The sequence below is a fragment of the Odocoileus virginianus genome, chromosome 13 (assembly GCF_023699985.2).
Source record: "Odocoileus virginianus isolate 20LAN1187 ecotype Illinois chromosome 13, Ovbor_1.2, whole genome shotgun sequence".
NCBI lineage: Eukaryota > Metazoa > Chordata > Mammalia > Artiodactyla > Cervidae > Odocoileus > Odocoileus virginianus.
In genome coordinates, this window is record NC_069686.1 from 52,115,510 (window position 1) to 52,133,834 (window position 18,325).

Here is an 18,325-nt window from a genome sequence, read left to right on the forward strand (position 1 = left end):
ATAAAACTTTACCTTGATGCCAACCAACCCAAGAGCTGAGCATAAGCTGATCACGGACCATGCAGCCTGCTCCCTCACAATGCCCTTGAAAACCCTTCCCCAAAAGCTATCATGAAGCTGGGTCTTTTAACCATGAGCTTCCCATTCTCCTTGTTTGGTGCCCTGAAATAACACTGTACTTTCCTTCACCACAACCCGGTATCAGTAACTTGGCTTTGCTGCGCGGACCCACATCCAGATTCATTAACATCATGTCCACATACTTTTAAGACTAGTTTTACAAAATATTTTTTAAAAAGTTAAACAGGGTTAATGCTAACCTGGCAGATGCTTGATATAAAAACTGAAACTAGGAGATAACAAAATAGAAATAGATTGATAAACTTGAACCATCAAAACTCAGCATTTGACATAAATGTTTTATTTTTTAAAGTTTGATTAATCATATATTAAGTTTTTCTTATTCTGACGATCTTTATTCATTGTCTATGTATAGTATAAATATTTTGCATTATACTTCAAATTTTGAGGGTCTGCTTTATTAACTTTCAGTTCAGTTCAATCACTCAGTTGTGTCCCACTCTTTGCGACCCCATGAACTGCAGCACGCCAGGCCTCCCTGTCCATCACCAACTCCCGGAGTCCACCCAAACCCATGTCCATTGAGTCGGTGATGCCATCCAACCATCTTATCCTCTGTCGTCCCCTTCTCCTCCTGCCCTCAATTTTTCCCAGCATCAGGGTCTTTAGTTCACCTTAGAAAAACTTATGTGTATGTTATTCTTCAGTTGCTAAGAAGCTTCATGGTTAATTTGTATTCCTGAAAGTAAGAATTTTTAACAATTATAATTTCAAAATTCTATTTAAAAAATATGAGAACATCATGAAATCTTGTCAAGATGCCTAGCTCACATCAGACTCCAAATACACAGGCGCCATCCCATCTTTTGCCACTCTCAACCCTCAGCTGACCCCAAGGCTTCCCAAACTATGTGAGGGGTTCAAGTTCAATTAGGCACCATCACCTCTACTAATGCTCTTCTTCTGCCTTGAACAGCTTTGTATCTAAACTCACCTGGCTTATTCTCACTTGCCTTATTCAGGTGAGGTATCACCTCTCCTGGAAACATTTTCCTGACTTGATCTGTCTGGAAAGGCAGTATCTCCTATGAGTTTGCCTCAAGCTCTGTGCTGCCCCCCATAAAAGCACTTAGCAGTGCTGCCATCTGTTCCCGTATCTCTGAACCCCCTTCTAATCCGAAAGCTATCTGAGACAAGGACCACATTTTATCCTTGATAGCCCAGTATCTGACTCACATTAAATGTTTTAAAAGAATGTTTGTTGAATAAAAGAAAACACATAGTTTTAATATACCTAATTTTCAAATAGTTCTCAAAAGTTTGGTTGTTGCCCTTCTAATCTTTAAGAAAAATCAAATAAAAAAATGGAAGTGATATAGCAGATTGATATGATGTAGGTCCCCTTCCACCCCAGAACACCTGGTAAGATACGATAATGTTTTTGAAATACATAGCTGAACTTGAGATAATAAAAAGGAGATTCCTGAGTCACAAAAACAAAGAGGGAACTTAAAGGCAGAAATAAGCATGTAAAGGTGACTGAAGAAAATCAGGGGATTATCAACTCTGGGTAGACACCAAAACAGCTAGTGGCTAGGGATCAGGATCTTACAGGATAAGCCATTTAGATGCTAAAAGCCTATTAGTAGGACTTACAGAGCAAAATGACCACGCTTTGATAGACTACAGAGACTGAGAATGAAGGAAGAAAAGTCTGTTTATGGCTGAGACTACCACATCGTTAGCTTAGCAATGAAAATGTGAATTACACCACTCTGAGATAAAAAGGTATAAACTAGCAGAGCAGAAGTGGTCTTTGGTATGTATACAGGTTAGGCTATGTCCAAGAATGCCCTAGTCTCATAAATATAAGTAAGTCTAGGTTTGGAAACATACATGCTTGCGCAAGTATGATGTCATTCAGATATTACCATCCCCAGCTTATGAGGCACTAAGAGTAAGAAGCTGCATATTTTTTCTGATGTTGTTCCGAATCTCTCTACCAGGTAACCTAGGAACACATCAATTTCCTTCTGTATCCTTTATATTTAATCAAGTATTGTCTGCGTATGGACCTTCCGTCAATCCAAATCAGTACAGAGGTTGTAACATTTTGAATGGCCCCTCAGGGATATGGGTGTACATGAGGCAAGGAAGTGGACTGAAGACTTTTGCTTAAAGCCTGGATCTTAGAAGGGACTGTCACCTCAGTAAAACTCCTCCAGGCCCAGGTGGTTTCCATGACAAATTCTACCAAACATTTAAAGAAAGCAACATCAATTTTACACAATCTCTTTCAAAAAACAGAAGAGAACAAAATACTTCCCAACTGATGTTATGAGGCCAGTGTTTCTCTGATATCAAAACCAAAATGTAAGAAAACTGTAGGCCAATATTTCTCATTAACACAGACACCAAAATCCTCAACAGGGGCTTACCTGGTGGTTCATGGTAAAGAATCTGCCTGCAATGCAGGAGACCCAGATTCAATCCCTGGGTTGGGAAGATTCCCTGAAGTAAGAAATGGCAACCCACTCTCATATTCTTGCTGGAGAATTCTATGGACAGAGAAGCCTAGCAGGCTACAGTCCATGGGGGTCACAAAGAGTCGGACACGACTGAGTTTGACTACCACTACTACTAAAATCCTTAACAAAATATTAGCATATCAAATCCAGCTATAGAAGTAAAAATTATGCAAATCAATGCAAGTTAAACCAAAAAGAAGTAGAAGTAGAGTTCATCCTGGCAGTGTGAAGCTAATTAGCTATCTAAAAAATCAACCCACATAGAAACAAAAGATCATATCAATTTAAGTAGAAAACACATTTCACAAAATTCAACATCCATTCATATAAAAGCTCCCAGCAAACTAAGGACAGAACTTTCCCAACCTAGTAAAGAGTATCAATGAAGAAACTATACCTGACGTCAAATTTCATGCTAAAAGACTAAACAAGATTAGGAGCAAAACAAAGATGTCCACTCTCACCATTCATATTCAGTATTTTACTGGAGCCTTAGCCAGTTTAAAAAGGCAAGGGAAAAAACAGAACCATATATTGGAAAAGAAGAAGTAAAACTATGCCTATTCATATGACTACTTACAAAGAAAATTCAAAAGACACCACAAAACTCTTCCTAGAGCTAATAACTGAATTTAGTAAGGTCATAGGATATGACCTCAAGGCACAAAAATTAGTCACATTCCTACATACTAACAACAAAGCACTGGATGTGAAAAAATTGTAAACAATACCATTACAATAGCTCATTTTAAACAAACAATAATTAGATATACACTTAATAAAAAATATACAGGATCCATATGCTGAAATCAAAGAAGACCTAAATAACTGGAGACCAATTGTGATTGATCATAAAGTGGAAGACCCAGTATATAAACATACCAATTCTCCACCAAAATAATCTACAGACTCCAGGCAATTCCAATCAAAATCCCAATGAGACTTTTTGTAGATATATACCAATCCTAAAATGTAAACAGAAAAGCAAAGGAGATAGAATAGCCAAAACAAATTTGAAAAAAAATTTTTTAAAGGAAAAGGAAAGGGACTATTTAATGTAAACACTTATAAAACCAAGAGCATCCAGAAATAAACCCACAAAAATGTGGCCAGTGATCTTTGATAAAGTTGAATAAGTCTATGAAGGAAACTCTTCAACAAATGCTGTTCGGACAACTAAACATCCACAAGCAAGAAAAGAATATTATACAAAAATCAACTTGAAATGGATAAGAGCTCTAAATATAAAATGTAAAACTTTTAGAATAAAACAAAAAATTGACCATGTAATCAAAGTTAATGTCACTAGTGACTAAATCATGATGCTAATATGACCTCCTGATATACAATAGAGGCACTTCACCTTTATGATCTTCTTTCCAAAGTCATAACCCAAATGTAACCATAAAATTTTTTTTACTTCAAAAAATATTTTAACAGATACATGTTAAAATTGAGCTCCTTTGCTGTTTTCCTCAAACTACCACATCATTATTAATTAGCTATACCCCAATACAAAACAAAAAGTTTAGAAAAAAAAATTTTTTTTTAATTTTTAAATCTCTCAAACTGAATGACATTCTACAAAATTCCTGACTAGTATCCCTCAAAGCTCCAAGTGATCAAAAATGAGGAAAGACTAAGAAATTTTCACAGGAATGTAGACTGAACAATCTAAGGTGACAAGATAACTAAATACAATGCAGTATTCCAGACTAGATCTTTGAATAGAAAATGGATGTTAGTGGAAAAACTAGTTAAATAAAATCTGACTAATGTACCTGGCGTGCTGTAGTCCATGGAGCCGCAGAGAGTCAGACATGACTTAGAGACTGAACAACAATGTGCCAAGTTTTAACTAATGTACCAATGCTGGCTTTTCAGTTCTGACATACATATCATGGTAATATAAACTAACAACAGGGAAAATTGAGAGAAGGATATCCTGGAAGAGTCTGTAACTATCTCTATAACTTTCTATAAACCTAAAATAAACCACAAATTTTTAAAAGTTTATATATATATATATATTTTTTAATTAGGAGAAAGCTTTCTGACCTCAAGCAAGTGTTCTCAGATATAGCACCAAAAGCATGATTCATAATGTAAAAACCTGATAAACCAACTGCATCAAATTTTTAAAACTTTATTCTGGAAAAGACACTAATAAGAATGAAAAGAGAAATTACTATCTAGAGAAAATATTTGTATTTAGAATATATTAAAAAAACTCTCAAAACACAACAATAAGAAAACAACTCAATTAAAAAGTGGGCAAAAGACTTGCAGACATTTCACCATAGAGTATATTCATGGCAAATCAACACATAAAAGATATTTAAAATTAAAATTAGGATGAGATATTCTCATTCTAACAACACATCTGTTAGAATGCTGCTGCTGCTGCTGCATCGTCACTTCAATCGTGTCTGACTCTGTGCGACCCCACAGACGGCAGCACACCAGGCTCCGTCGTCCCTGGAATTCTCTAGGCAAGAACACTGGAGTGGGTTGCCATTTCCTTCTCCAATGCAGGAAAGTGAAAAGTGAGAGTAAAGTTGCTCAGTCGTGTCCGACTCTCTGCAGCCCCATGGACTGCAGTCCACCAGGCTTCTCTGCCCATGGGATTTTCCAGGCAAGAGTACTGGAGTGGGGTACCATTGCCTTCTCCGAAAAATAGCTAAAACTGAAAAAACTGACACCAAATGCTATTGCGGATACAGAGCAACTGAAACTCTCATATGTTGTTAGTGGGAATGCAAAATGGTACATCACTTTGGAAATCAGTTTGGCTGTTTCATATAAAGTTAAATATACACTTAGCATGTGACTGGGCTTCCATGTGACTTAATCACACCCTAGGTACTTACCCAAGTAATCTAAAAATATATTTTCATATAAAAGATCTACACAAAAATATTTACAGCAGCTCTACTCATAAACATCCAAGAAATAGATCTATTATCCATCAACAGGGGAATGAGTAAACAAACTATTCCTACACTAGAATACTACCAATAGAAAGGAACAAACCATTGATACAAAATTACTTCAAATGATCTCAAAAGTATTATGGTGAGTGAAAGAAGACAGTCTCATATGGTTACTATTTGATTCCATCTCTATAAAACTCCTGGAAGGTCAAAACTTACAGTGACTAAGAACATGTTCAGTTCAGTTCAGTTCAGTCCAGTCACTCAGTCATGTCTGACTCTTTGCTAGTGACTGCCAAATATTAGAATGGAGAAGAGGAGTTTGGGGGAGGTTATAGAACTATCCTATACGAGGTGGTAGCAACTTTAAAAACTATAGGGGACTTCCCTGGTGGTCCAGTAATTAAGAATCCACCCTGCAATGCAGGGGACATTGGTTCAATTCCTGGTTGGGGAACTAAGATCTCACCTACCAGGACCACACACTCTGGAGCCTATACACTGTAAAACACACACACACACACAAAAAAGATTCCAAGTACTGCAACCAAGACTCAACACAGCCAAATAAATAAATATTTTTAAAAACGTGTATACAACATGTAAATCCATGGCTAATTCATTTCAATGTATGACAAAAACTGCTGTAATGATGTAAAGTAATTAGCCTCCAACTAATAAAAATAAATGGAAAAAAAATAAAAATAAAAACGTGTATACAAATGCACATGAAAAAAGAAAAACCTGAAAGCGTTAGTCGCTCAGTTATGCTGACTTTTTGCAACCCTATGTACTGTAGCCCTTTAAGCTCCCTGTCCATGGAATTTTCCAGGCAAGAATACTAGAGTAGCCATTCCCTTCTCCAGGGGTCTTCCTGAGCCAGGGATTGAACCTGGGTTTCCTGTATTACAGGCAGATTCTTTACCATCTGAGCCACCAGGGAATGTACATGGTACCATTATTTTCACTCTAATAGCAGAAAGCGAAGAGGAGATAAGGAGCCTCTTGTTGAGGGTAAAAGAGGAGAGTGAAAAAGCTGCCTTAAAAGTCAGTATTCAAAAAACGAAGATTATGGCATCCAGTCCCATCACCTCATGGCAAACAGATGCGAAAAAAGTGGAAATGGTGACAGATTTTGTTTCCTTGGGCTCCAAAAACACTGAAGAGTGAATATAGCCACAAAATTAAAAGATACTTGCTGCTTGGAAGAAAAGTTATGAAAAATCTAGACAATGTATTAAAAAACAGAGACATCACTTGCCAACAAAGGTCTGTATAGTCAAAGCTATGGTTTTTCCAGTAGTCATGTATGGATATGAGAACTGGACCATAAAGAAGGCTGAGAGCTGAAGAATTGATACCTTCAAATTGTGGTGCTGGAGAAGACTCTCAAGAATCCTTTCGATTGTAAGGAGATCAAATCAGTCAATCCTAAAGAAAATCAACCCTAAAGATTCACTGGAGTGACTGATACTGAAGCTAAAGTTCCAATACTTTGGCTACCTAATGCTAAGAGCCTACTCACTGGAAAAGACCCTGATTCTGGGTAAGAATGAAGGCAAGAGAAAGGGGCAGCAGAGGATGAGATGGTTAGATTGCATCACAGACTCAATGGACATGAGCTTGACCAAACTCTGGGAGATAGTGAAGGACAGATGGCTGGTGTGCCACAGTCTGGCAAAGAATTGGACACAACTTAGCAACCGAACAACAAATGTGCTAAAGTTCAGTGAACATAAAAAAAAAGTCCAACTTACTGTATGTTAATTTCTAAAATAAAATTTTATAAAAATGGGAACATTAAAAAACTACTAACAAGTTATTTTCATTAATACATAAACAAATCACTAACAAGTGATTCATTAATCTAATATAAAGAAAGATTTCATGAATTCACTCAATGAATATTTAACCATGGACTATGTGTCAGTATACTTTTTTGAAATATTAAAAAGCTGAACAGAAATTATATAACAGCCTTGCAATTTTGATGTATACATAATGTGTTATTATCTTATTAAATCCTCACAAATACTCTCAAAGGTACATATTATTTATTATCTTGACTTCACCAACTTAGAAACCAAATCAGCAAAATTAAGTTAAGTTGCTAAGGTAATAGGTCCCTAAACTAGAAATTAAACATCAATTTGTCTAATTCACTGCCTGGGCAAATAGTAGATCAATTAATGTTGAATGAATGAATGTAAATGCAAACTCTATGACACCATGCTGCCTTCTGATATACTTTGTCATATTAAATGTATGTACTTATATTCTAAAAGTATTTATATTCTATAAATATTCTAAAGGTATTTATATTCTATAAATAAAAGATAAGAAAATCTGGATGGGGACTTCCCTGGCGGCTCAGTGGCAACGAATTTGCCTGCCAATGCAGGAGACAGGGGTTCAATCCCTGGTCCAGGAAGAGCCCACATGCCATGGAGCAACTAAGCCCATGTACCACCACTACTGAGACTGTGCTCTAGAGCCAGTCAGCCACAGCTACCGAAGCCCACGTGACCTAGAGTCTGTGGTCCACAATAAGAGAAGCCATGGCAGTAACAAGTCCACACACTGCAACTAGAGAGTAGCTTCTCCTCACAGCAACTAGCGAAAAACCTGCACAGCAACAATAAATAGTACTACTAATAAACAATGGGACTATTTATGAAACATTATCCAGTTTATTGCATATGCAAATAATTTTCTTTTTTTTATGTGTCACATAATCTACTTGATATAATAATTACTATGGAATGAAACACAGATCATCATTCTTCCCCTTCCTTAGAAATTCTTTAATTTAAAAAAAAAAAATCAGAAGACTGACTCAGGCCAGCAGAGTAAATTAAAACCAGTATACAAATTTCCTTTAACCAGGTCTTCTTTCTTGACCATATACTTATGCTTGGCCATTTTGGTGGTAGAATGTTTTAACACTAACATCTTCAAAATAAAGAGATGTTGTGAATAAATGAAAAAAATTAAAAGAACTTCAGAGAGATTATAAGGTTTTTTAAATGTGATACTCTTAAATTAACATACCACATTTATAACTAAGACACAATTGAGTTTTGATGCTATAACATAACTGAGATCAACATTTTATGTCAATTCGATTTTCAATAATACATATGAAGCTTTCTATTATTTAACTGTTCTATGCTAGTCTCAGAATCATAGTTAGGTACAACCTAGACCATGACTACTGTGCAAAAAAGAGTTAACAGCCCTGTGACTGCTATCCTCAGAAAGGCCTACTTGCAAGGCTGACCTTTGGCTGGTATTTGGGTTTGGGTACTTGGATTTGGGAAGAGGTCACATCATTTATCCTAACTGATAAAGACTTACTGTGCGTAAATTGTACAAACAACGTGGTTTAAACAGCAGGTTTACCTGCTTTCCGTCTAGGAGTCTGAAATTTTCTTATGTCACAGTCAGACGGTATCTCCATGACATGTCACTAGTTAAAAATCTGAGACAGCTGAGCTTCTAACAAGTTTCTCTGATAGACAACATTTCGTACGTACTGTCACAAGTTGTTGCTAAGGGAATTCAGTATGCCCTGTGTGACTCCATTAGGAAAGGACTCTTAAACACTTGAACTTCCTCCGAACTTTGCCTCAGGCACTTTTCCCCTTTGCTGATTTTGCTTTGCATTCTGTCACTGTAAGAAATCCTAGCATTAAGAGCAACTATCAATACATGCTGAGTCCTGTGTGAATTCCGAGCAAATCATCTATCTTGCAGGCACTCTGGGGGCCTCTCTGACATACATTCTAAAAGTTATCTGTGTAAAGTATATACTTACCATCTTACCAGGCAATGTGCTCTGGGAGGAAAGTCATTATTCATACACAGCAAATCTTGCATAGATTGTGGAATAACATCTACGGAAACATTTGATAATGAACAAGTGAGTACATTCATTCTAAGGCAGAATTTCACCATATAATTTAAAGACATCATTCTATAGCATGTCTTGCTAGTCCATATAGTTTTGCCACTGCTTCAGGATTTACATCTAGGGCTAAAGTCTTAAAGTTAAACTTTGGAAGGAGACCGATGTCTCTCTCTCACTCTCTCTTTTCTTAAAAAGAAAAAAAACAAAGAAGCCAGTCTATTAAAAAAAATATATATATATATATATCATTCCCATGTTTATAGTATTTTCCATTCTTCTAAATCATGACTCAAACAATTCTTCATTCCTTACTAGAAAGTCTTGGTTTTTTTGTTCTTCTTGGCATGCCCTTGTCTTTACTTTTCTTTAGAATTTATATATAGAGTCTGTCAATTCTATATCACCTCCCATAGCTAGCCTCTTTTTCATCTCTAGCCATCTTAAATGTTCTTGTAAAACCACTAAGAAGCTTCTCCTTTATAACCCATATATCTGGAAGTACTTGCATTACAATCCATAATCAGATACTAACATCAATGATCATTATTTATACTTGAAAATATACCATAAGTTCAAAGCATAAAAAAATGTTTATAAAAATACTTCCTTTTGCTATACAGCTATACTTCCTTAGCAAATTTATATTTTGTTAATCTGTAAGAAGAATAAACAGGAGAATACTAATGACTTGATGCTCTACTTAACTAAAGCAATAAGCAACTCAAATAATCAGTACTCAAATCTTCTGACCTCTGATAATATAATGTTAAATGTGTATCTCCAAATTAATTGGGCTGATGATTTGCTTCTAACTTCTACCATTAGTTACAGCTTCAATCACAACCAAATTAAAATTGCCCAATACTTACACATATGCAACAATGCCTTAACTATCTTAAATTCATTAATTATCTCTCATCATTCCAGTCTCCTCTGTCTATCTCAGAAACACTGATTCTAAGCCTCCTTATTACAATAGCTTTTCCTTGATGTATATTTTCTCTACAAATTAACAACACCCAAGATTTCTATACCTTGAACAGTTTCCGTCATTAATTAGCAGAATGTTGGACCCAGAAATCGCTAGGCTATTATTAGACTTCTACCAGCTGCATACATTTCCCTCTTCCCCTTATTCCTAAAGTATACTTTCTCATATTCTGGTTTATTTTGTTGTATAATTGTCCTATCCAAGTGTATACATGGTCAAATTATCTATCCTAGTTTATGAATCTAAACGCAGATGCTATCTAATTGTTTTGTGAAAATAATATATATGATAGAAAAGGTAATATAATTTTATTCCTATGTAAGAAAAGGTACAAAATATTTCAGGCTTACACTTAGAAATGATCATGTGTTTTGACCATCAAAACTTGAGCACTCATTGTGCATAGTTATTTTCTGAGTGAATGAAAGAGAGTATTTGACCAGATTCAAAATAAACAATTTTTAATACCTTGCTCACTATTTTATACTAGCAGATCTCAGAACAAAGATTTGGATAGTGACCTATTAACAACTGTAAACACCATCTAACATGGGGCCAAGTACTGAAACAGGTACTTTATTTCAATAGGAAATGCAAAATTTAATAAAATTAAAATATTAACTCAGAATTAGAAATTACTGTATTTCAAGTTAGTAATAAATTATGGGATTATTCTATTTAAAAAAGACTATTTAAAAAAAAGACTATTTTAACATGGATCCTTCTCTTAAAATACCTGGTAGTGCATGTGTGACAAATTGGGAGAGTATGACTGACATGTATTCGCTACCATGTGTAGAACAGCTAGTGGGAAGCTGCTATACAGCACAGGGAGCTCAGCTCCACGCTGTGATGGTCTAGGGGGTGGGATGGCGGTGGGAGGTTCAAGAGAGAAGGGGTGCATGTATACATGGAGCTGATTCACTTTGCTGTACAGCATAAACTAACACAACACTGTAAAGCAATTATACATCAATAAAAATATAAATAAATAAAATGACAGCTAATATAAATTAAAATTACCTTTGCTACTTTGTAGGGGGAAGAAATAATACTCTCAGAATCCTTTATTAAGCTGCAAAGGATGTTTGCTAGCTTGAATACTTAATGATGAGATACACACTTATGTACAGTATCTTATTAAATCTTCCCACTTACCCTCCAGGTAGTATTACTTTATTTTACAAATGAGATCAGTCAAGCTTAGAAAGGTCAAGTAATAGTAAGTAGAAAAACCAGAATTTTAATCCACTTGATCTGTCTCCAAAGCCTGGGGCATACACAAAGCCAACACTGACTAATCAATAAACAACTTGCAAAAATTCTTCAAAGCCCAGCTTAGTTACTTAATTCTCCATAACATCTTCTCTGATCTCTCTGGATTAAAATTGATCTTTTCTCCCCTGAACTCCAGTAAAACTCTGTGCTTTGGGATAGCATTTATCACTTTTTACCTCTTATTATTGTTACTTACCTATAGACTTTATCTCCCCTACTGAAATGTACATTTTCTCAATTGGACTTAAGACAGAACCTAGCACATGTTTGGTTGGTTGTGTCCAACTCTTGCAACCCCATGGACTGTAGCCCGCCAGGCTCCTCTCTGTCCATGGGATTCTCCAGGCAAGAATACTGGAGTGGGTTGCCATTTCCTTCTCCAAGGGATCTTCCCAACCCAGGAATTGAACCTAGGTCTCCTGCATTGCAGGTAGTTGATTCACCAACTGAGCTATGAGGGAAGCCCTAGCACATATTAGGTACTCTACAAATAAATGATTTAACTAATTTAAAAATGAATGATGCTGTGATAATTACTCTGCAAAAATCATACTCTATTTCAGGTGTGGTGAAACAACTGTGCATATATAAAACATCTCCAGAGAATGCTATTTAATTAAGTGAACTAAATTCATAATTCAAAATTAAAATCACTCTTACAAGAGTTTAAAAATATATAGTGAAAACTTACCTTCTGGTACTTCATCCTTTCCTTCTTTATCAGTGGATTCTTGTACAAGATAATGATGAGTGACCGAAAACTTAAAGTCTGCAAAGGAAATCTCATCAGATTTCTCTTCCCATGTCCCAGAAGTAAACACACCCTGCATTTCACAGAAAAACAAAAAAGGAAAAAACAACCGCCTTAACATATTCAATAGTTACCATTAGTTTTTTCACCACAGATCTTTTTTATTTTTCACCATAGATCTGTCCCCTTTTTCTGCCCCTTAATCTAAAAGCTTCATCCTATATTTATCCTCCTCAAAAGGGAAAAGGGAAAACATACAAGTGAATAAACCAAGAGGAAATTATTTATAAGTGATTTATCACAGTGATCCTTTAAAAAGAAAATTTCCCTAGAAAATTAACTATCAAGTGACTAACAAAACTGTAGTTTTCAAGTAATCAAGTAATTTTGGTAAGATGAGTCTCTATATAAAATAATGAATATATAGTAAATCCCATGCCTCTTCACACACCAAAAAAAAAACCCAACTCTCTCTACCAACAGCAGAATCTGAGTACCTTTTAACAGAAAATGGTTAAATTTTATAAATTTTAAAAATTAGAAAAAATACATGACAATAAAATATTTATTATAAAAACCTCAAATCTAATAACATCACTATGTATTCCACAGCATTGTTGGAGATCAGAAATTGCTTCAGAAACAAGCAAATTTGTAAAATCAATTTAAGTGGCATGACATCTGTAGCATTTATTTGCTGAACAGGTTCTGTGAGTTTCTTTATTGAGCTCTGGCATTCAAATATTTTCATTTAAATATCAACTTGATTGGAAAATATTTTAATTAAAAGTTTCAAACAGCCCCCTTACTTACATAATATAATCATAAAAAAGGATTTTTCCCACAAAGCTTCTAGTCTCCCATTGCTGTTATCTCCACTGGAGAAGTCTATAGGCATTACAGCACAGCACCACCAAGAGGCAGAAATGCCAACTCAGCAACTTCCAAGTACAGAGAGCCCCAAACTAGATAAGAAATGTGAGGAATGATTCTGTGAGTCACTGAGTTCTTAAAAGTGTTGTTTGGACTGTACCTATCATATAACATCTGGTAATTTTATGTATTCTTGGAAAGGTATGTAAAATTCTGAATCTTTTTGGGAGGAGAATAACCACCACGTAACCTGCATATCATAGAAAACTAACCAAACTGATCACATGGATCACAGCCTTGTCTAATTCAATGAACTATGAGCCATGCCATGTAGGGCCACCCAAGACGGATGGGTGATGGTGAAGAGTTCTGACAAAACATAGTCCACTGGAGAAGGGAATGGCAAACCATTTCAGTATTTTTGACTTGAGAACCCCATGAACAGTATGGCAGAAAATGAAGAGGAAATAAAGAGCCTCTCGATGAAGGTGAGAGAGGAGAGTGAAAAAGTTAGCTTAAAACCAACATTCAAAAAACTAAGATCATGGCATCCGGTCCCATCACTTCATGGCAAATAGATGGGCAAACAGTGGAAACAGTGACAGACTTTATTTGCTTTTTTTTTTTTTCAGACTTTATTTTCTTGGGCTCCAAAATCACTGCAGATGGTGACTGCAGCCATGAAATTAAAAGACGCACGCTCCTTGAAAGAAAAGCTATGACCAACCTAGACAGCGTATTAAAAATCAGAGACATTACTTTGCCAAAAGGGGTCCATATAGTCAAAGCTATGGTTTTTCCAGTAGTCATGTATGGTTGTAAGAGTTGGACTATAAAGAAAGCTGAACACCAAAAAATTGATGCTTTTAAACTGTGGTGCTGGAGAAGACTCTTGAGAGTCCCTTGAACTGCAAAGAGATCAAACCAGTCCATCCTAAAGGAAATCAATTTTGAATATTCATTTGAAGGACTGAGGCTGAAGCTGAAACTCCAATACTTTGGCCAGCTGATGGAAGAGCCAACTCATTAGAAAAGACCCTCATGCTGGGAAAGACTGAAGGCAGGAGAAGGAGATGACAGAGAGTGAGATCATTGAATGGCATCACCAACTCAATGGACATGAGTTTGAGCAAGCTCCAGGAGTTGGTGAAAGACAGGGAAGCCTGGTGTGCTGCAGTCCATGGGGTTGCAAAGAGTCAGACACAACTGAGTGACTGAACAATAACATACTACATATCAAAAACTATGATTTTTTTTTAATATGTTAGGTTTCTTTAAACTGAGGTTAACCCGTGTTAAATTAAGATACCTAGAACCTGAACCAAAAGTCTCAAACTGCAATAAGCAGTAATGATACACATAAGAACTTGGTTTGCTAGGAGGAAAGCACACTATAAAGCAGTGAAATCTAAAACTAAGGTAAAGGGAGAAGTCCAGAAAATGAGAGATAAGTCCCATTTCAAGCTTGCAAAAAAGCTGAAAAAAAAAAAATTTTTTTTTTTTAATTGAAATGTACTTGGTTTACAATGTGTTAGCTTCTGATGTATAGCAAGGTGATTCAGTTATACACTCTTTTTTATACTCTATTCCATTATGGTTTATTACAGGATATTGAATACAGTTCCCTGTGCTATACAATAGGACCCTGCTGCTTACCCATTCTATATATAATAGCTTGTATCTGCTGGTCCCAAACTCCCAACCAACCCACCTCTACCTCCCCTCCGCCTTGGCAACCACAAGTCCATTTTCTATGATTTTAGACTGTTTCCGTTTCATATGTGTCATATTTTAGACTCCACATATAAGTGATATCATATGGTATTTGCCTTTCTCTTTCTGATTTGCTTCACCTAGTATGATAATCTCTAGATCCATCCATGTTGCTACAAATGACATTATGAAATATTCTTTTAAAATGAGACAAAAGTGGACTTGCCTGGTGGTCCAGTGGTTAAGACTTGGCAATTTCCACTGCAGAGGGCATATGTTCAATCCCTGGTCAGGGAACTAAGACCGTGCATGCCTCATAGCACCGCCAAAACAATTTTTTGTATTAAATAAGTAAAATAAAAATTTTTAAAGAAAATATATTTATTAAAAAAACTAAGTTTTTTAAAAATGATACAAATATAAACATCATTTGATCCTACTCCTGCATTCTAGGTACCATGACTGTCAACCTTACCAAACAGCTATCTCAAGATGGATTTGGTTGTATCTGACATAGAGGACATCCAGATTCTGTATGCAGAACAAACTTAAGATAATTTAGCTTGATTGAAAAATAACACTCCAACCTCCCTCTTTCAATTCCATTATGATACAGTCACTTGTAAAGAGTATATTTACTATTAGAACCAGAAAGGTCAACTTTTAGTTCAGAATTAATCTAATAATTCAAATATAACTTCTGATGGCCCTACTCAGACAATAAAAAGAAATAAGCACACAGACTGGAAAGAAATAAAACCATCTTCTTTCACCAATGGCCTGATTATGTACATAATATGTCCAAAGAAATCTACAAAGTACTAAAACTAATGAATTTATGAAGTTGTGGAATTCAAGGTCAGTATACAAAAATCATCTGCATACACACACACACACATACACACACACACACACAGCAAGAAAACACTTGGGAAATGAGTATCTTTTTAAATGTTTTTTAATATTTTAAAATTAAGAAAAAAATTTTTAAATATCATTTATGACATCAAAAAAATCAAATATCTATGGCAGAGACTCAATGAAAGATGAACAAGAACTCTACCTAAAAATACCTCAAAGTATTGCTAAAAAGATACTAAAGACCTAAACAGAGATACCATGTACATAGATTGGAAAACACAACACCATTAAGATGTCAATACTAATCAAATCCAATCAAATCCTAATCAATATCCCAGCAAGCATTTTGTAAAGACTAACAAGCTGATTCTAAAACTAATATGAAAATCCAAAGAACCTAGAGTAGCTAAAATAATTTTGATGAAAAAGTATACTATCTGATTTTTAAGATTTACCTTGCGACAGCACTTAAGACAGTACAGTACTGGCATAAAGACAAATAGATCAGTGAAACGTAACAGATAATCTAGAAATATATTCACACTCATACATCATTTTACAACAAGGGAACCACCACAATTCAGGTAGGGAAAGGATGGTCTTTTCAACAAATGAATCTGAAATAATTAGATATTTATATGAAAGAGAACACAACCTTTGTGTTGTGAAGGAATACCTTCACAACCTTGAAATAGGCAAAAGATTAATTTGACAGGACACAAAGGTGACTAAACAGTAAGATCAAAACTGAAGAAATAAACTTCACTAAAATCAACATACTTATCAAAAGACACAATTAAGGAAATGATTAGGGAAGCCACGGGCTAGTGGAAAGACTCAAAATACACTTATCTGACAAGAGTCACAACCAGGACATATGAGGATAATTTTTAAAACTAAACAATCCATTTTTTTTAAATGAGCAAAATACTTGACAGGCACTTCCCAAAAGAAGCTATGAATGACTAATAGTTAACTGTGATGAATTATGAGATTATACTGAATATCAGCAGTCATCAGTGAACGGCAAATTAAGATCACAATGAGATACCACTTCATACCCAATAGGATGACTAAAAATGAAAATCTGACAATGCCAATTGTCAGAATGTTGAGCAACTTGAAATTTCACACACTGCTAAGAATATGGTATAACCTTGTACTTTAGAATAGTCTGACAGTTTCTAAAAAAACTGAACACAAGACCCAGCAATTCTGCTAAGAATATAAGCAAGAAAAAAATCAAAGTATAAGTTTACCAAATCGTCCCCAGCAGCTTTATTAGTATTAAAAAAAGAGACAATTTAAGTGTCTATTAATAAGAAAATGGATAAACATCCTGTGGTACAATCATGCAAAGAATGGCATGTGTAATATGGACAAATTTTAAAAACATGTTGAGCAAAAACTCAGACACAAGGAATGCATAGTGTATGATTTCACTTATATGAAACTCAAGAATGGATATAAAATATAATGGAAAAAATAAGAACTTATGAGGGCTTCCTTGGTGGCTCAGTAGTAAAGAATCTGCCTGCCAATGCAGGAGACACAGGTTCAATCCCTGGTCCAGTAATATCCCACATGCCTTGGAGTAACTGAGTTTTGGGCTAGAGCCCAGGAGCCACAACTACTGAGCCCGTCTGCCATAACTACTGAAACCCAAGTACCTAGAACTTGTGCTCTATAGCAAGAGAAGCCACTGAAATGACAAGTACAAGTACTGTAACTAGCAAGTAGCCCCACTCACCACAACTAGAGAAAAGTCCGTGCAGCAACAAAGACCAAGCACAGCCCAAAATAAACAAATTATACTTAAAAAAAAAAAAAAAAATGGCTGCTTATGGGATTAATCAAAGAGAAAAACAAGGAATATTTCTGGGATGATGAAACTGTCCTATATTTTTAGTTTAGATGGTAGTAACATGGGAAGATACATTTGTGAAGATAAACTCTAAACTTGAGTTTTGTACATTTTACTGTGAGTAAACTATTACTCAACAAAGAAAAAATATCACGAGGATAATCCTTTAAAAAGAGATGAGATATGGGGGAATATTAAAAGTTCTGAGGAAAATGTGGCAGGTACAGGAAGATGTTCTTTTCCCAAAAGAAAATAGCAATTACATAAGAACAACATGTACTAAACATCAGGATAACGTGGGCCCAACAATCCTTTCCACTAATCTTTCAACTTACTCAATAAATTTTAGGTAAGAAATACTCTCTGCCAGAACATTGTAGGGCCTGAGACCCCAGCAAAGTGAAGATCACTCTCTTTAGTTGAAAAAGTGAAAGTGTCAGTCATCTGAAGTTAAAGTCGCTCAGTAGTGTCTGACTGTTTATGACCGCATGGACTATACAGTCCATGGAATTCTCCAGGCCAGAATACTGGAGTGGGTAGCC

At 35.5% G+C, this 18,325-nt stretch overlaps 1 protein-coding gene across 2 annotated transcripts in view; it reads right to left on the reverse strand.

Moving 5' to 3' along the window:
* RAB3GAP1 (RAB3 GTPase activating protein catalytic subunit 1) overlaps positions 1-18,325 on the reverse strand; it is a 98,608-nt gene that overhangs the window by 61,548 nt on the left and 18,735 nt on the right. For both annotated transcript variants that reach the window (XM_020879251.2, XM_020879250.2), the window contains exons 4-5: positions 12,413-12,545; positions 9,360-9,438 (exon numbers count right to left, since the gene is read on the reverse strand). In XM_020879251.2, coding sequence (XP_020734910.2) covers positions 9,360-9,438; positions 12,413-12,545 — 212 coding nt within the window. The remainder of the gene's footprint in view (positions 1-9,359; positions 9,439-12,412; positions 12,546-18,325) is intronic.